The sequence below is a fragment of the Nilaparvata lugens genome, chromosome 2 (genome assembly GCF_014356525.2).
Source record: "Nilaparvata lugens isolate BPH chromosome 2, ASM1435652v1, whole genome shotgun sequence".
NCBI lineage: Eukaryota > Metazoa > Arthropoda > Insecta > Hemiptera > Delphacidae > Nilaparvata > Nilaparvata lugens.
The window spans coordinates 62,675,122-62,696,247 of record NC_052505.1 but is presented as its reverse complement, the minus strand read 5'-3'; the positions used below and the strand labels follow the sequence as shown (position 1 = coordinate 62,696,247).

The following is a 21,126-nucleotide window of genomic DNA, read 5'->3' as shown; positions in this document are numbered from 1 at the left end:
TGAATGCATAAATTGAGGCTTAACTAAGGTGGAAACAGAAGAAATTCACAATTCAATTGAAAAACTTATATTTTCGGGTGCATGTTTATAAAATACAAAATTGTTCACAAACAATATCAAACAATTTCACTTCATTCAATAATCATTTTGATTGATCATACAAATAAATGTTTTTTCTCTTAATTATAAAACATTCATCTTTCATTAAACAATGTTCTTGTAATTAAAAGCACAGCTTATGAGAGTTTGTAGAAACAGTGTTCTTTGATTATAAGCATTATTTGATTCATATTAAATTCACGTTTTATGTTTATCTTTTAGAAACAATTCATTATTAGCCTACATAGTAGTAAAATGCTATTGAATAAGTGCCAATCATGATTTAGAATTGTTGTGATGAGGTGATTTTACCAAAATGTTAATTATTGTAATTCCAATCTAGGATGACTAGGGGGATTTGGAAGTGCAAACAATTTTTTAGTATATCTTTGGATGAAGATCGTTCTACTTTTCAAATCTTGAAAGCCAACATATATTTTTAAAGTCTATAAAGAAAGTTACTACATAAATGTAAGCCGTTTGAAATAATTAAAATTGTGCATGAACTGCAATAGGCCTAGATCAGAAACAACTGATTGGAACCACAAGTGAACAACTTTTAGCTTCTATTGCAGATTTATTAAGAGATTAAAAAAATGTTCTCTTTAAATCTGAGTTTCTCATTTGGAATAAGATAGATATTAATAAGTAGCCTATCTCCTGCCATTGAAATTACAATAATTATTTAAGTCAGAATGAGAAATCTATCATTGAAATGAAGACACTTCTTGGCAATGTATTATCAATTTAAATATAAATAGTTTAAACATGTTTCAAAAGCAATCTACATTATAACTTTAAATTCAATTACTAATAATAATTAATAAAATCAAATAGAATAATATGAGAAACTTAACAACAAATATACTATTTCAAAATAAACACCAATTATTATTATTGATAGATAAATTCAAATATATTTGAAATAATAAGCAACAATAATGCAATATAGACTATCTTATAAATCTTCAACATGTTATTCAATAATGAATATTTATATACTTTTTTATTTTTTTGATATCAACAGTTAATAATAATCATTGAATATTATCAATTACGATTCATTTTATTTATTATAATCCTACAAACAACTAACAAGTGATAAGAACACTCAATGAGCAGCCATGGTCTAAGTGACAAAAATATACTAAACATAACCACGTCGTTTATCATTCAATCATTTCAAATGGAAAATATTGTGTGACAAAATATTATAATAAAATTACTTACAATGAACGAATAGAGTATTTTAACAAGACACACAGGGTGAAACATAATTTATACAATATTTACACTTCAATATTATTAACATTAACAATATACATATTACTCATTGTCTTTTGGAGTGAAGCTATTTTTTCTTTTTTCTCTTGTATTTTATTTGAAAGTAGTAACAGTAATAATAGTGATATATAAATAGCAATTGTAAACACATTTAAACCTGCTTCAATTGGAGAAATTGGGCAATCAGGTGAGACATTATTTCGAATTCCTAGTCTAGACATTCACTATTGTAAAATTTTTATAATAATTTTTTGATTCCATAAGCGCTTTCAAAAGTTGTGGTTGAATTTAATTGTAGTTAGATACCAACCGGCATATTTGAAAGAAATAGACCCACTACAATGAATGCAGTTTGGCTCAAAATGAATATCGAGAGACGTTTCAATGACAATTATGAAAGCAAGCTTTTAAAATGTATTATTTAAAGCGTTAAGCAATTTTTACATCAATGAACGGAGCACGTTTATATTTCCAATTAATTCATTTCATCATGGAACACTTGGTTTTCAAATGAGAGCTGTTATCACCAAATGAAGCATTTTTAAAGTGTTGAATCTTATTTTTAAAAAAATACAAAAATGTAAGAAATCTTTTTATCTACTCACTTATTATATTATACAAACAACTGCAGAATAACGACTATGAAGCTCGATTTTGTCCAACAGCTGCGCGTAAGATAAATAATCAATGAACATTCAATTTACAAATCGCATCCTTTGCTTGGCGTGCACAAACATATCATTTTCAATTATTACAATAATATACACTTGAAATGCTAAATTTGCCGATGAACGATGATTGCAAACAACAATATGGTATAAACACTGTGTGAACTCAATTATACTCATGCAAATGCATTTCAGAGATTTTATATTTTAGGAAATTTTTGTGGTACGGGAAAATGAACACATGATACATACTGATGGTATGTAGTGATTTTAATTTCGTCAAATGTATGAAATGCAAATTCAAACAATTTGAATGCAAAGTATCAATCTTTTAGTGAAGGAGGGTAAACTTATATTGATGTAGTTTTGTTGAGAGTAAAACGACTGATTTCAATAAAATTAGGCTATTCAGTTAGAATAATGCTATCAAGGAGATGCACAAAAAACGGTCAAAGGTAATTTGTGCCTCAATTATTGAGATTCATGAGATGTAAATAATGAACCATAAACGAGTTGAATGCATGATAATATTTTCATACACATAAACAAGTTTTATGATAAGTAGATAGTTATAATTTTGTGTATTGTTGATTATTAAAATTAAAATTTCATGAATTCGAATGGAACACATTTACTTAAAGGTGAAAGCGAATTTGATGGTGTAATACTAAATGGAAGGATAAATTCCATTAATAATTCATTAATTTATGGGTATGTAGTGATTTAAATTTCGTCAAAAATGCATGTAATAAAAAATTAATGCAAATTCAAAAGAATTGAATGCAGAGTATTTATATGTGCGTTGAATTTTAATAATAAATACTTCACATAATAAGTTTACAAGTTTTCAATTTGACTAAAAAAAGTTTGTTGAATTTGAAAGCAATTTCATTTGATGATAGAAGGCGACAACAATGAATGTGATATATTCAAAAGAAACAATCCTCCAAGCAAGCAGCAAACTTTTCTTGTGATGATAAACTACAAAGGCAATTTGATTAAACATTTTTACAATGAATCAACTTGATAAGTTATCAACATTTTCTGATTGATTGGCTGATTGTTGACAAAGGCATAGAATTCTAGACACAAATAGCTAACCATTTAAAAATTAGGCCTTAACATAAACGAAGGTTTCCATGTTTCTTCAGTCGGAGTCATCATTTTATAAGTCTCCACACTAAAATTTTCACTTTCAACAACATTTGTCCTAAAAATTCAAAAGCGAAACAGAGTAACATTGAAAACAAAGTCAGTCCATTGAACTGTTCTTTACATTTTAACAATCTGTATTTGAACTCACTTTTCACTTTCAACGTGAATAATTTTATATACTAAGTCTCACTATTTCTGTTTGATTCTTAATCATTTTATCAATTTGTAAAAAGTCTTTAATGCACTTTGTTTTTCGTAGTGACCTCACAATAATTTAACAAACCTATCCCTACCATATTTTAAATCAACACGATATTTTCCCCCAATCGCCGGTGAAATCATTACTAAAATTGAAATAAATCAATGTTGATCGATAACACAGGGGAACCGAAAGTGATACCACAAAGGTGAAGTGACAAATGAACAAAATCAATAAAAGGCTCAATTTCATGAAGTAGAACCCAATCCACTCTTGAGAATTCACTTCCCCAAGATAATCAAATTATATGGCTACAAATTTGAAACTAATCATACGGTACTGTTTTCAATGTCTATCTACGCTTCATGTAATTAAGAAAGTACCTACTTTTATACTCGAAGCTGAATTGAAATTTAAATTATGATCAAAAATGCTAATCTATCAAGTAGAGAATAATATTATTGCACTACTGATGAAATGTATGGAAAGTATCAACACTACCAATTCGAGAAAGTTTTCTGGTATTGCTAGTAGAATAATTTTATTATTGGAAGATGGAAAATTGGGACACTAATGTCCAGTTTGTTTATGCTATGGTAATAATTCAGATTATTTAATTCAAAATACTCTTTTATCTTTCTTGTAAAATTTATAAACGTGATTGAAGAAGTTTTTAGAAGATAATAGTTCAGGTAGTATAAGAGGAAGTACAAAGTATGTATCAGCAAGTTCTTTTTTGTAGGGAGTCAAATTATTCATTCATCGATTTGGGAGCTTCAAACGAAGAGAGATGAAACAATTGATAGTTTGGAATTAAAAATAGTGTCGAAGTCTCGAAACCCATCTTGTAATCATAGGAGAAAGGAATAGCAGTAATGATAGTTCCAGCTTACAAGAAAACTAAACAATGGAGAGATAATGGAACGTAAGTGAAAGGGAATAAAGTTGAGCGATCGGTGGCTGGTGGCTGTTGGATGTTGCTTGGCCACCTGCCTGGCTGCGATTTAGATGTAGGAATACGGTCCGTCGGTGAGGGCACTACACAGCAATAGTCAGGAGTTCTCTTCTTTGCCTCGGTTGGTGCGGTTCGGCTTGTACTCCAGACCAGGATCGAATTGCATCAAAACGAATACCTGATTGAGAATTAAGATATATTAATTCATTTTGAATATATAAATTAATATTTTTCAATTACAAACTGTTGATGTGATGCTAAAAATCACACAGCATTGAACGAATTTTGTTTGAATTCAAACTGAACGTTACACTATCTTTCTATCCTTGAATGCTACAGTATTACATGTGATACTGGAAATCACACAGCATTGAATGGATTCTGTTTGAATTCAAACTGAACGTCACACTATCTTTCTATACTTGAATGCTACAGTATTACATATAAATATAATACTAAATATAATTCAGTAGAGGATAGAGAAATAAATGTGTTTGTAGAGGAAAATGAATTAGACCAAGAAGAGAAAGTAGCATTCTTGGGAATTTTATTGGACAGGAAATTAACATGGCATCCTTACATTGAGAGGATATGTAATAAGATATCATCTGGGGTATTTGTCCTGCGGCAGCTTGCTAGGCTGAATGATAAAAAACTACTGTTAACTGCTTACCATGGACTTATACTATCTCATATTAGGTATGCTATTTTAGTATGGGGTAATTCATCTCAACAAAATATGGACAGAGTGTTTAAGATTCAAAAGAAGGCACTCAGATGTATAGAGAAAGTGAATAGGTTAGACTCTTGTAGGCCTTTATTTAAAAAGCTTGGTCTATTAACTGTGCCATCTTTGTATGTATATGAAGTTGTAATGCATGTGAAAACGAGTGGTGTGATCCAGAATTCAGATGTTCATGAGTATAATACGCGAAACAGAGCAGATTATCATATAATGGGTCACAATAGTAGGTTATTTGAACAAAAACCAGATTATATTGGTAGGAAATTTTATAACAAGCTACCTCAAATCTTGAAAAGTAATGATGATTTGAAGATTTTCAAAAAACAAATGAAAAATATTTAGTTGATAGAGCTTTTTATAGTGTACAAGAATTCCTTTCAAACCTAAACTAGGTTGAACTACTTAGTGTTAGAATTATTATGTAATAACATGACTTGTCTTATACTCCATGACTGGAGTCTTTAGGACGTAAACTAAAAAAAAAAAAACAAAAAAAAACATGTGATATAGAAAATCACACAGCATTGAACGGATTCTGTTTGAATTCAAACTGAACGTCACACTATCTTTCTATACTTGAATGCTACAGTATTACATGTGATACTGAAAATCACACAGCATTGAACGGATTCTGTTTGAATTCAAACTGAACGTCACACTACCTTTCTATCATTGAGTGCTACAGTATTACAATCTAGTTGTGAATTAAATTCATGATATTTAATAATCGATCAGATTATTTGTTATTATCCTCTGAACCTGACAAAGTTGGAAAGATTTATTAGGTTTGTGAGAATTAAGCCAGATTAGTAGAACTTGATACCTGATCGGTAGGCAACAATGAGAAATCATCAGGTGGGTTTGTGATGACGTATCGCTTAGAAGAGGCATCACATGACGAACTCGTATCACGAAACCTGAAAGTAAAATATGAGATTTGCATGAATATACTACTACACCAGTGAACAGATTGTATATTTTCTTCAATTTTAAGAACAATTCCTCAAATTTAAATGTAGACTTTATCACATAAAACAATCCAAATGTAGAGAAGTGTAATGAAATAATGTATTAGTACGCTTTAAAATGAATAACCATTCTGAAGACCTTTTACATCAACTATGACCAATATCAGAACGCAATCTCAACAATGGCTAGCAGTTAACAACGGCAAAGTGTAGCTTCATATCTTACTCTCAATATCTTTGTAACTCTCCCTCTTGTGATATTTTTCAACCTTTACCATTGGATGAATACTTTGTGTGAGCAAGACGAAGATTGAGGAAACATTGTTATAGCTTGATTGTTATTGATTGTTATAGTTTGAACAGGTGAAGAGTTGAAAGTATTTCCATAGTCTTTAAAAGCCGATATTTTCAAACCACTTATGCCCAGTTTCACCAATCTCGGTCAAAACATTTGAACAGTACCAAACCGGGAATTGTCGATAACAAACTATCGTCAGAATTCTGTGCTCAAGTTCACTCGTAAAGCGTGCCTGATATGATCATGCTCAAATGACTTCAGTCTTGGTCGAGCTTGGTGAAACCTGACATAAATCTTGCTTGGTAGAGATGAAAGAGAGACATGTGAGTGAGTCTTGTTTTGATACAAATTTAATGAATCATATAGGTCGTCTGACTAGCCTTGGGTGAGAAAATATTGTCAAAGCTCTGAAAGAGTTTTTTTTCAAGTATTATGCACATCATTCTATTAATTATGAATGAACCATTTGTGATACACATTATGTGAAGCATTGTTTGTAAAGCCTCTTTCGATTAATGACAAATATAATAAGCAACACAATTGTCAAAACATGATATGAATTATTAATTTCTATGAATATATATTATACCTGTATAATCCTATGCAGAGCATTCCGTATGATTTTAATGCTGACACGAAGAGATCACCATACTTTCCTGCTTCTCCGAATTGAGCAAGTGGACCATCATAGAGCGATATCTGACCAACTCTGCAACGATCTCTGTTCGATAAACTGTCCGATGTACTGAAAAATGTATTTGAGTTCAAGTCACTCTGATGAACGGATTCTGACATCAATATTATTAATAAGCTAGAAATCCAACTCATGATGGAAGCGCAGTAGCAAACTATCGCACATTACGGCAACTCCTCATGCAATTCACAAATTGGAAGAAATAGAGTTGTTCATTATTCCTAGCTGTCAAGTCGATAAGCATATGATGAAGAATATATTTCAGCCACTTTTTCCACTCTTTTCCTCCACTTTTGAACACCTTTTTCTCCTCACTTTCAATTTGAAAAATCGGATTTCAAAGAATAAATGAAATATATCAAAATATACTATGAGCTTGTGAAAATATCGAATTATGAAAATATCAACTTATAAAACGAACCATTGATATCTAATCCCTACATATTTCTCAGTTCGCATTGTATTTGCTTTTCGGGATGTATTTGTTTGTTTATTTATCTGAATGAATAAAGAAAAATGAAGGAAGATAGAAAGAAAGTTTTAATTAAGCATTGAATCATTTTCCTTAAAGTGAAGTCTTCTAATGATGCTTTCCGATCTACTCTCTGATTAACCTATTTTCACAATTTTCCCACTTGATTATTTCTTATTCTTCATAACAAATACATGTACTTTCACTTCAAAGCATTACCTATCATTCATTAACAAAAATGCCAGGCTTAATTGAAAAGCAATAGTCACTGACATACATCATGGGTCAGAAATATCGTTTGAATATTAATATCAACCAAGTCCAATAAGTCTATTATCTATTTATTAATCTAGACTTCTTTTGGTAATTCAGAGATTTACTAGAAAGTTGGAATTTGCAATTTACTGTTGTAAATCACGACTAGCGAACAAGTTTTAACTTATTAGGGTGGAAAAGCAGTATATTTTAATTTTGCAAACTACATTCACGATAGAAATACTTGAAAATTATAAGCTTTGGAAACTGTGATTGATCAATATTATTTATACTCATGTACTGTTTCTGTATACCCATTCTATTTTGTGTACTTTATCTAATTTTGGCTAATAAAATTGAAGATATGAAGTTGATATTGTGCTGACCTGTAGCCTCCTCGTAGACCTGCGCCCTCTGCAAGGATCAGTTCCAGCTCAGGAGTAGCACCGCCAGTAATTAATGATCTAATTAACGTTAACGCATTCTGATTGAAGTATGTCTGAAAGAAAAAACAAATGAATTCGCTAGTGAACAAATCTTCTAGGGAGCTTTTTGCTTGTGCGTGGATAATGCAAAGTACGAGGGTGATTTGATGAGGTGATCAAACGTCCATGCCCACTGGCAGGATTGCTACAGATGCCAAACCAAGAGAAAGGCTGATAAAATGCAGCAAATGCAACAATACTTCCAAGGCATGATGATGAACTGAGATTTATGAATAATTATGTTTTAATGCTATGATCTACTGCTAAAGACACACAGTTGTTGACGCTGGCTTTACAATGACACCAAGTAAATTCATGACTAATTGACTAATGAAGGAAAATTAGTCATAGGATTTTTGAGGTGAACGAGCGTCGTTATTAGACACTCAATCTCGGGATCAACTGCCAACCTAGCCTGTAGCCAACTGCGCAACCAAGTTAGCGCAAGTGGTTTCTTATCTTTCTCCAATCCAGCCCTTGGTAGAAGAGCTAAGGAGTGGAGCAGCAGTCAGGCAGTCTAGTATGAGCCCTAGTACATGTCTAGTACAACTCTCTTAAGCCATAATAGCCCACATAAGGGGTCCTTAACTCAACTCGAGGAAAAAAGCGGCCAAGAGAGTCGCATCAGCGAGACGACATGCCGTTCCACTTGACCAGTTGCAACCTCTCGATACGTGTTGTATTCTGGTAAGAGTCGAACTAGGTGTTGTAGGATTCCGAATTGAATCGGATTTGGAAGAGGAGTGTTACTAGAGGCCAATAACGTTACTCCAGAGCCGCTGATATCATCCTCGGCGACGTGGGAGAGCCGGTTACTTGATCGTTCACACTCAACCGTTTTGCTCCATCCCACACGGCCCCTCTACGCCAAAAGGAAAACTTTTCCCGTCTCCCTAGTGGTGATCCTCTACGTGGTGATCCTCCCCGGCTTTTCCGACGACGGGAAGCCTCCTGAACCACTACGAGGAGGTCAGTCAATCCCAAAAGGCCACTCTCCTCATTAGTCAGTGAGTGTCATTTTTGCGAGCAGTCATCAAGACATGTCTCAGGCGAGACTATCCCTACCCATCTAATCTTGTTTACCAAGAGTTTCAAGTTTTTAATATTAGACAGCTTTACATACGAGTTTTAATGAATTACATATACTACAACAAACACTTCATTTTCAATAATTTAGCTCATACTCATAATACAAGAAATCTAATTAACTTTGGTATTGCTCATCCCCGACTCCTACATAACTGCTTTAAAAATAACAGTAAATACATCTGTCATATATTATATAGAAACGCTCCCAATCATTTAAAACAGTCTGAAAATTACAGTATTAACACCTACAAGCAACATTTGAGTAGATGGTTATTAGAAATTGGCAGGGATGCTGCAGAGCAACTGATTCAATCCGCCTTCTTATTCAGAACTTAGTGAATTTGCCATTTATAATGATTAAGTATAGCCTTTAAGCTACTATTTATATATTTGTCTGTATATACTTATTACCAGTATGGAATTTCATTGTGTGCAATTTATATTCTTGATTTGCTGATGAATGTTAGTTGATTCAATTACAATAGTTTTAATTATTATATGTACAAAACATGAGAACATAATCTCAACTTGAAAGAACTCACTCTCCACTCACAGACTCAAGTCTTTGTGGAGAGTATTCACTGTTAAATGTGTAAATGAATTTTATAAATTTGTATTATGTTTTGTGAATAAAAAGTTATTTGATTTGATTTGATTCCAACCACCGGGTGGTTGGCCGACACCGCACCAAGAACCGTGACCCCCTACTGCGGCCCGCCCCAGACAACGACTGAGTTTAGCCGGCACAGGGCGGCCAAAGTCTAATCAGAACAATAAACATTTCAGATCTTTACATGTGTATAATTATTCTTGTTTGAATAGTGAGCCAGGGTTTGGCAAAAGTGAAAAATCTGGTGTGGCGCACTCACACAACTTTCCTTGCCGTTATGAAAATTGATCACCTGACGCTAGTGTTCACGCGCATCTCAAGTCTACTATTCATAGATCTGAGCTAGCTGGTAACAGAACAATAACGCTGGAGACACACGAGGTCTGCTTTCTCTTCAGAGGATTGTAGTGGATGATTTAATACAATCAACAGTTGCCAACAGTTTGCAATTATTTAATAATCACATTTTCTCGAATTTCAAGCTTATTTTCAATTTTAGGTGAAAATGTTACTGATCATTAATTGTAGAGATTTTCATGCTCAATATTTTTTGCTTAAATTGTATCTGAAGCCTGATAATTGGAAATATATAATCAAACTTTGACAGATGGGGCGGAGCTACTGAAATTTTTACAGATATGGGACTCGTGGCAGTTGATAGAGCTTATCAATGACTATTTTAGGTATGAATTTGATTAAAATCGTTGGAGCCGTTTTTGAGAAAATCTCGAAAAACCCTTTCTTTGACATCATTTTCGCCATTTTAGCCGCCATCTTGAATTGCATTTGATCGAAATTGTTCGTGTCTGATCCTGATAATGTAAAGACCTTAAGTTTAAAATTTCAAATCATTCCGTCAATTGGGAGATGAGACATCGTGTACACAGACATACATACACTCATACACACACACACACACACACACACACACCACACACACACACACACACACACACACACACACACACACATGCAGACCAATACCCAAAAGCAAAAACCACTTTTTTGGACTCAGAGGACCTTGAAACGTATATAAATTTAGAAATTGGGGTACATTAATTTTTAATACTTTTAAGGAAAGCAATACTTTCCTTACCTATGGTAATAGGGCAAGGAAAGTAAAAAGGCGACATATGCATTATTTTCCTCTTTGCTCATTTCATGCAGCTATAAACAATATATTTTCTCAAGCATTTTCTTTCAATAAAAAACAAATCATGGATTGACAATCTTGTTTATTGTTGATGTATCCGACCAATTTGAATTTGCTTGATTGAGGCAACACACATTGAAATTATCATACTCTATACTCTAATCATGCAATTTTAATTTTAATGACTGTTCATCTTAGTGCAATCCTTTGATTTCTTCAGATTTTGGAATGCCACTTGATAAAGACAAGTCATTTTCTACCTGCCAGTAACAGGGCAAACGTCAGTGAAAGGAAGCTGATGCCGTCGCAATTTCTGGCAAGCAAAATTATACCAGACAATGATAAAAATTGGCGCATACGGAAAACCAATCTATTTTGGGGAAAAATGCAAATAAACTAACTATATTAATTGGAGACAATATCTCATCAAACATTAATACCAGTTAACTAAAATTATGTGTAAGCAAAGAGATTGGATTTGTATGTTTGCCCCTAAATATGACTCATCCACTCAATACAGTCACTATATGTGGCATCTTTTGCTCCAATGAAGACCAGCGGAGCAAGGCTGTCTGGCATTCATATAGGGCAGACAGAGTAGTGTGATGTGATGTGATGTGACTTACAGTGGACATGAGAGAGTCGAGCACACTGACAGCAAATGCAGTTCCGCAGGCGAAGGGCTGAGTGAGGTAGAGCTCGGTGTCCGGGTCATCGTCGTCATCCTGGTCCAGGAACTGCACGTTGCTGTCATTAACCAGTTCTGCAAACAGAGCATTTGCAGTGAAGTGCAGTGCAGTCAACAACTTGCATTTCAAGTAACATACAACTTATAAGAAAGTGAACTTCATAAAAAGAATTTCAAGATAAACAGCTAGCATTAAAGTAAGAAAGTTCTGTTAAAGAGCTTGTTGACCGAGCGAAGTGAGGTGATTCAAGTCAACGGTTTTACATTTCTCTCTATGTTCATATGTTTTTATGTTCCGCATTTATGGCGAAACGCGGCAATAGATTTTCATGAAATTTGACAGGTATATTCCTGTTTAAATTGCGCGTTGACTTATATGCAAGGTTTTTGAAATTTTTACATTTTAAGGATAATTCAAAAGGAAAAGGAGTCTCTTTCGAACGCCAATATTACCGTAAAAATCAGACTATAGAATTATTCATCATAAATCAGCTGTCGAGTGGATTATTAATTGCATGCAATTAATATCTGAATGTTATTTGGTAAAAAATCAGCTGTCGTGTGGACTATTAATTGCAAGCAATGAAGCATGCAATATTGATAACTCGAAGTAGCTTATTATTTTTTTCTCTCGACTGCTTTCTACTCGGTAAGCTTTTAATGATATTAGCATAGCTGTTTACAACAAATTATTAGCATTCTAAGATCATTCATATTGAAAATAGCATTCTAATGCTAATAATTATAATTAATATTAATAATTATTGTTGATGAAACTTTCCAAACAGCCATTAATTGTTTACACACCGATAGCTCGCCGACACGTCAGGACAGGACATAATTCACTTTGATGGAGGCTGTGGTTTTTAATTGCGCGAGGTCTACTGTTCACAGAACTCGTACTACTAGTATTAGGAATCAAGTTTGTTTTCCGATAATTCTTCAAAATTATATTTTTAATATGTGAATATTTCCTATTTTAGTTAAAATAATGTAAAATATTTCTTCTATGTTTAGTTTTGAAGCATCTAAATTTGAAAATCTACTTAGTGAAAATACTTGAAGACTGAAAATTTTGTGAATTGAAAAACTACAAGACTTACCTTATTTCGGACTACGTGTTATCTAAATTTGGGAGAGGAATAGCACAAGGTTGCCTTATTTTTCCTCTCCCTGTAATTTTGATAATGTACTTATTGTTTTATAAATGAACTAGCCGTCAGGCTCGCTTCGCTCGCCATATCCGTCTAGCCAGGGGGCTCCGCCACCTGGACCCCCGACTGGATCGTCCAAGAATCGGATCAGCAGGCTAGCTTCGCTCGCCTGCATTTTTCATTTGAGCATTTTTATCATATGTTAGGACGATCCAGTCGGGGGTCCAGACTAAACGTCTGGCTAAACGGATATGGCGAGCGAAGCGAGCCTGACGGCTAGTAATATAATATTCCCAGGAATAGCTCTGATTGAAGTAGCAGTGCCCAATCAATTTTTCCGCGATGAATGCATTTCAATCTTCAACTTGGTGCCAACCTAACAAAGTCAACTCAACTTAATGCCAACCTGACAAAATTATTAATTTACTTACCAGTTAACAACTGTTTCGAAGAGGTACTCTCTCTAGATTATAGTTCTATTTTTTTTTTTTTTTTTTTTTTTTTTTTAAGATTACGTCCTAAAGACTCCAGTCATGGAGTATAAGACAAGTCATGTTATTACATAATAATTCTAACACTAAGTAGTTCAACCTAGTTTAGGTTTGAAAGGAATTCTTGTACACTATAAAAAGCTCTATCAACTAAATATTTTTTCATTTGTTTTTTGAAAATCTTCAAATCATCATTACTTTTCAAGATTTGAGGTAGCTTGTTATAAAATTTCCTACCAATATAATCTGGTTTTTGTTCAAATAACCTACTATTGTGACCCATTATATGATAATCTGCTCTGTTTCGCGTATTATACTCATGAACATCTGAATTCTGTATCACACCACTCGTTTTCACATGCATTACAACTTCATATACATACAAAGATGGCACAGTTAATAGACCAAGCTTTTTAAATAAAGGCCTACAAGAGTCTAACCTATTCACTTTCTCTATACATCTGAGTGCCTTCTTTTGAATCTTAAACACCCTGTCCATATTTTGTTGAGATGAATTACCCCATACTAAAATAGCATACCTAATATGAGATAGTATAAGTCCATGGTAAGCAGTTAACAGTAGTTTTTTATCATTCAGCCTAGCAAGCTGCCGCAGGACAAATACCCCAGATGATATCTTATTACATATCCTCTCAATGTAAGGATGCCATGTTAATTTCCTGTCCAATAAAATTCCCAAGAATGCTACTTTCTCTTCTTGGTCTAATTCATTTTCCTCTACAAACACATTTATTTCTCTATCCTCTACTGAATTATATTTACTTTTGAATTGTAGGAATTGACATTTCTTACTATTTATTGTTAATTGCCTTTTCTTCAAGAATTGGACAATTGACTGTACTCCAGTAAAAGCATTTATTTCTAGACTATCTAATAAATAATTGTTAAAGATAAGCGATGTGTCATCAGCAAACAACAGAGCTCTGTGATCTTTTAACTCTTTTGGTAATTGGTTCACATACAACAGAAACAGTAAGGGACCCAGAATTGAGCCTTGAGGTACTCCAGCCTGGACCTCCAGTTTTTGAGATTTAATTTTTACTATTTCATTCCCATCCACCTTGGTAAGCTCAACACACTGGTTTCTACCTATGAGATATGATTCAAACCATTTTAGTTCTATACCATTCACACCTACAGTTTTTAGTATTTCCAATAATATTCTATGGTTCACACAATCAAAAGCTTTGGATAAATCAAGAAATATTGCGGCTGCCTTCTCACCTGAATCTATTATATCTATTAGTCTTTCAACAAGGGATACTATTGCAGTCTTAGTAGATTTCCCTTTCTGGAACCCATGCTGTTCATCACATATGAAATTAATTTCTTCCAGGTGCATCAATAGCCTATTTAAAACTACTCTTTCAAAAATTTTACTTATTACATTTAGAATACTAATGGGTCTATAATTTTCAACTCTTTCAGAATCACCGCTCTTGAAAATTGGCAAAATTTTTCCTTGTTTCAGATCATCAGGGAAAATACCCTGCTCTAGTGAAGTATTAAGGAGATGCAATAAAGGGTCCAGTAATTCATTTTCACATTCTTTTAAAATTTTGCTTGAGACCCCATCCAATCCTACTGTTTTTTTGTTATTCAAATTTTTTATTATTCTTGACAACTCATCTCTTGATAATGGATGAAATTTAAATACCTTTTCAATTGGCTCAGCATTTAATGTAGTTGTATTACAAGTATTAGTGTTCAGTGACTTTTGGAGATTATATGCAACCTGTTGATAATACTTATTGAAAAAGTTACAAATGTCTATACTATCATCCATATAATTTCCATGTTCATCGATTATCCTAGGGACATTAGTAACTGTATCTTTTTGAGCTGCTCTCCTATTTCTATTAATTACCTCCCAAACAGCAGAGTTAAAATTGGTACTAGTTGTTAATATTTCAGCTGTTTTCTTACACTTAGCTTTCCTCACTTCTTTTGCATAGTTTTTCTTTAGACATTTGTATTTGACTTCACTCGGAACATCCCTCACTAATTTAAATTTCTCATAGGCTTCCCTAACAATATTTCTTTGAGTAAGAATATCTTCAGTTATCCATTCATCTACTTTGTCCAATTTACTTTTTACTTTGACTTTTTTTATTGGACAGCATACACTAATGTGAAATCTTAGAGTATCAATGAATTGCTTATATTTGTAATTTAGGTTACAACTGTTATAAACACTACTCCAATTTTCTTGAAGCAGTTCCTGCTTCAAACAATTTATATTTCCTAGCTCATATTGCTGAATTTCTTTCACAAAAGTTTTTTTTCTGCTTGGATTCTGGCCCTGCAACTTAACATCTAAAATTTGATAGTTATGATCTGATAGATCTGAGCTACCTAACCTGACATTACAACCTTTTATATTTGTGAGGATATTATCAATAATTGTCTGTGAAGTTCGAGTTACTCTTGTATATTCGTGGACCTTAATTTCTAAATTATTCATATTAATAATATCTCTAATATCCTCTGTCATTTTATCCTGCCTGGCAAAATCGGTATTGAAATCTCCTACTACTATAACATTTGTGTAACGAGCGGTTGTAATTTCCAAAAGTGTGTGGAGCAGCTCACAAAATTTTTGCCAGTCTCCATTTGGTGACCTATAGATACCTAACACTGCTACCTCAAATCGATCATCAATTTTTAACCTTAGTCCCGTCACCTCTAAATCCATCTCAACAGAAAATCTCTTAACAAAATCCAGTTCATAAGTTTGGGTATGTTTAGCATTGCTAGTGAATATACATACACCACCACTTCTATGAGCTATTCTACAAAATTCTGATCTCAGTGAATAGCCTGGAATCCTAACTTGATTTATTTCCTTTATTTTTAAGCCATGCTCTGTGAAAATAACAATGTCAGGATCCTCCTGTTTAAGAAATACTTCTAATCTGTCAATTTTGTTGCGAAGATACTGAATATTTTGATGATAATACTAAAAACCTTACCATCTTGTGCTACTCTATCTCTAGCATTTGTAGCTATTTCCCTTTCCCTGTTTTGAGCCAATTTACTAAAAAATCGTTATTTGTTTTTTTGACTGTTTTTAAACCAGAGGATTGCAAACGGCTTTCAATCAGCTCTGCCAATCTATTACAAAATATTACTTTGCCAGATCGATTTAGATGCAACCCATGATTAGTGAAGTTATGTCTTTTCAGCCTTTCATTTAGAAAACAAATCCCCAGTTGTTTAGAATTCTTATTTTTTAGGCTGTTGATTGTATTATGGATTGATTTGTTTGTCGAATTGATTGCTTCATTTAACTCTGGCCTATCAAACCTATTAGGAATAGTACTTATTATTAAGTTTGTTTTTTTGCTGAGTGGCACAATTTCCTTGATTTTTTCTGTTACTTGAGGAAGATGATTCAAGTTAGGTTCATTTATATTATTTGAGCCACCCAGTACAATTAGATAGTCATTTTCATCAAAGTCTTTAGTTTGTTCCCTAGCTGACTCTACAACTGCATTAATTGATGCACTTGGCTTGAAAAAACATTGGACATCAAATTATTTTTCAATCTTTTATCAAGGAGATCACTGCAATCACGTCCATGACTGGACGTCAGTAGCAGAACTCTCCCTTTCCTATCTTTATTTCCCTCAGCTATATTTTTGGTTGCTGTCTTCAAAACCTCACTGTACGTTTTATTTCGACCATTTTCAGAGCATTTCCCATCATTTAGGTTAGATTCTATTTTTTTGCATTTGGACGGAGGTTCTATCATACATTTAGTATTATCAAATTTAGATTTTAGTTTCTTTATTTCCTCCGACATTAGACTACATTGATTTTTTAGATTTAGTATTTCTTTTTTATGGTCTTCATCTTGTAATTTTATAATCAGTTCCAAAGATTTAATTTCTTCTACCATCCCTAACCTTTCTTCCTCAGACGTTTTTAGAGTTACTTCTAATTGGTTTTTTAAATTAGTGTGGCTACTTTGTAGTTGAGCAACTTTTTCGGCTAAAGTAGTTTGAGGAACTGGGGTTTTTGGTTTTGGCGTTTTTGAATTTTGGTTTTGGGAACGCGTAAGTACTCCCGCAATGTTTACATTTCTATTAATAACCTTCGGTGTTCTATTTGAGCTCATCTTCCTATCTAAGAAATTATATTACTTGCAATAATAATAATTGATTTATAAATGATAGGATTTTAATTAGGTTATAATTTTAGTCAAGTAAACTATCTATGTTTATTTTTAAATCTCGAAAACCTAACCTCAAAATAACCTCTAAACTATGTTTGGCTTATAAAATAGAATTAAGAATTAAAATCTAAAACAAAATGATAAAACGTGATCAAGAAACAATTAATAATGAAATTAATACAAAATTTGTACTTATCCGTGACTATTTATAACACAAAATCTTCCAAAACCCAGGAGCGAAATTATGTATGACTTTCATTCACAACCTCAAGGTCATTCCAATCCATATTAACATATGGTATGGCCTTATTTCAATTATAATTATAAATTCCCAATTTATAGAGATTTGAGTGAAATATTTTTGTTTTTAATCAGTTTTCAAATATCAAAATTCAAAATTTTTAGTTTAGTCATTAGTTTTGAAGTGGAAATTGGACTTTTTGAAGTGAAAGTGAAATCTTAACCTTAGGTATTCTTTTTTGAAACTTTTATTTGTAAAAATTTGGGAGAAGACAGTTTTGGGCTATGCCTGTTGTCTTCTCCCAATCATATTATGATAATTATGATCTGTAATTGCCAATGAAATAAATAAATAATTAAGAGAATAAGAAGAATATGCATTCTAAAAGACGAACTTTAAACCCTTAAAAACCACCCTTAGAGTTAAAATATTGCCAAAAGATTTCTTAGTGCGCCTCTAAAGGGCCAACTGAACATACATACCAAATTTGAACGTTTTTGGGCCGATAGATTTTTAGTTCTGCGAGTGAGTGAGTGAGTGAGTCAGTCAGTCAGTGAGTGAGTGCCATTTCGCTTTTTTATATATAGATGAATGAATTAAAGTAAGAAAGCTCTGTTGAAGATAGTAAACTTGATAAAAATAAAATTTCAAGCAAATTTTTATGGTTTCTCAGTATGCTAACACACTGTAAAATAAATAAATTATTGAGCCACGAACATGCAAAGTAGACAATACTGGACTTATTACTGTTCATAATCAGAAATAGTTTCATCATATTGTATTGTGGGATGTCAAAATAAAAGTTATTTGATTTGAAGTAATTATTCTACTGGTAATTATTGTACCTGGAGGTACAATTATTGTAAAATATAATTTCCTCAAAAATATTATTTCAAAGTGTTCTAATTTAGCTTTTTCTGATTGGTTGATTCTTTGTTTATTCAACCTGAGAATCATTTGATGAATTTGAACAGTGCACGTCAATTTCGGGTACAATACTGACCAGTGATCATAGGAACATTAGCACCATAGACCGACCCTCTCCTTTGTAGCACAATTGGACCTCCGACAGGAGTCAGATTCTCGTTCTCTCTCTGAGCTTGGACGACGCCAGATTCATCTGTAAATATTCAATTTCTTATTAAATATATTATTTGTTGGTCTTTAACAAAGGAACTGAGTCATTGTGATAAAAATTGTTGAGGACTGATTACAAACACTCATGTACTTGAAACCGAGAATTTTTCGAAAAAATTGAAAAAAATCTGGTGAAGTTTATCACTCGAAAAGATAAATTATTCTGCTATCTCTTCCAGTGAATGATTCAATAGAATCAACAGTTTCCTCTCTCATTAAGTCTGCATTTGAATAATCACATTTTCTCGAATTTCGAGCTTATTTTTAATTTTGAGAGAAAATGTTACTCGACATTAATTGTAGATTTTCATGCTCAATCTATTCCATTTAAAAATGTTTGTTTACATTGTTTCTGAAGCCTGATAGTTGAAAAACTAAAATCAAGCTTTGCATGGATGCATTGATGTAGCTCCTGAAATTTTTACAGATGTGGGACTTGTGGCAATTGATAGAACTCATCGATGACTATTTTAAGTATTGTCACCTGGTCATATGGGACATATATATGAATCATATATTTATCTCATATTGATCAGGATTTTAGAGTTTTAATTTAGAAAAGTTTAATGAACAATGTTTTTGTCTTTGAACAGTTTTTGTCATCGACAGAAAGATTGTTTATTTCATTTGTTATCAAAATTATTGTAGCTTCTCTTTTGTTTTTGATAACAAACGTGCTCGCTTGTGCGACTGATAAAAATATGTATTTGAAATGGCTTCATATTTGGCATTGACTGAGTTATATATTAATACCCAAAATTTTACTTTTGTGGTGTGTGAGCTCGTTCGTTAGGACTGTGAGTAAAAGTCCGGCTGTTCTGGTGAAGGGGATAGATTTCGTTCTTGTTTTATAATACAGTTTTCCTGTCACAGTTCGGGCAGTTTAAAGAGAATTGTATTATTAAATAGGAAGGGATCTGAACCCACTTCATTAGATCAGTTTTTTTTTTATTTTTAATTAATAATTAACGTCGCGTTTCAACCAGTGGATGCCAAATTGGGAGTTCATTATCATAAAGGTAGGTGACTACTGAGTCATTGTTTTAAATTTCCCATAACCACAACAAATTTAATCTTCACTAGCAGCCAAACGAGTAGCCCTTGAAATATTCATCTGTTTATTGTTATTTCATAATTTCTAATTATAATTATAATTTTGTACAAATAATTTATTGTTTTGTTTTAATGATCAAAAACCAGTACGATCATTTCTTGTTTTTCATTTTCCCACCCTTACATACTCGGTGAAGGCAGATCTTGCTTACATATTTGGTGGAGGTTTATCCTGCCGTCCATATCGTGCCCTTACAGTATGAATTTGATCAAAATCGTTGAAGCCGTTTTTGAGAAAATCTCGAAAAACCCTTTCTTTGACATCATTTTCGCCATTTTAGCCATTTTAGCCGCCATCTTGAATTGCATTTGATCGAAATTGTTCGTGTCGGATCCTGATAGTGTAAGGACCTTATGTTTAAAATTTCAAGTCATTCCGTTAATTGGGAGATGAGATATCGTGTACACAGACATACATACACTCATGCACACCAATACCCAAAAACCACTTTTTTGGTCTCAGAGGACCTTGAAACGTATATAAATTTAGAAATTGGGGTACATTAATTTTTAATACTTTTAAGGAAATCAATACTTTCCTTACCTATGTTAATAGGGCAAGGAAAGTAAAATAATGTCATTAACCTTCAAAATTGGAAACTACTTAAAATTGGAACAAATGCCCGCCCTCAGAACAGAATTAATTTTCAGGTGGTGCTCCAAATATTTTTGATACACCCATTTCCTCTCGACTTCCTCTTTTTATGAACACATCAACAAAAATATAGAAACCTCGAGAATGTTGAAAAATGAGACAGAACAAAACTCTTTTTCATAGACGTTCAGACTTTGTAGATGATTCCCAACGGGTTTTATTTTTCAGCGTATTTTTTGTTCATTTAAACAATAAAACAATGCATGAAAATACAAGAGACATTTCCCAGAACTCCTTTAGGATGTAGCTGCTTAGATGAAAAAAACCAGTCTCAAAGCTATGTGTATGGTGATTTTCAATTCACAGATAATTTTCAAACA

At 32.8% G+C, this 21,126-nt stretch overlaps 1 protein-coding gene across 20 annotated transcripts in view; it reads right to left on the bottom strand.

Moving 5' to 3' along the window:
- Positions 1–51: 51 nt before the first annotated feature.
- Positions 52–21,126, bottom strand: part of LOC111044241 (calcium-activated potassium channel slowpoke) — a 166,493-nt gene continuing 145,418 nt past the window's right edge. For 18 of the 20 annotated variants that reach the window (XM_039422398.1, XM_039422388.1, XM_039422391.1 and 15 more), the window contains 6 exons: positions 18,905–19,021; positions 11,756–11,892; positions 8,179–8,291; positions 6,961–7,116; positions 5,929–6,022; positions 52–4,538 (listed from right to left, as the gene is read on the bottom strand). In XM_039422398.1, the coding sequence (XP_039278332.1) occupies positions 4,458–4,538; positions 5,929–6,022; positions 6,961–7,116; positions 8,179–8,291; positions 11,756–11,892; positions 18,905–19,021 (698 nt within the window). In that variant the 3' untranslated portion in view covers positions 52–4,457. The remainder of the gene's footprint in view (positions 4,539–5,928; positions 6,023–6,960; positions 7,117–8,178; positions 8,292–11,755; positions 11,893–18,904; positions 19,022–21,126) is intronic. The other 2 variants (XM_039422394.1, XM_039422392.1) reach the window with 1 other exon arrangement.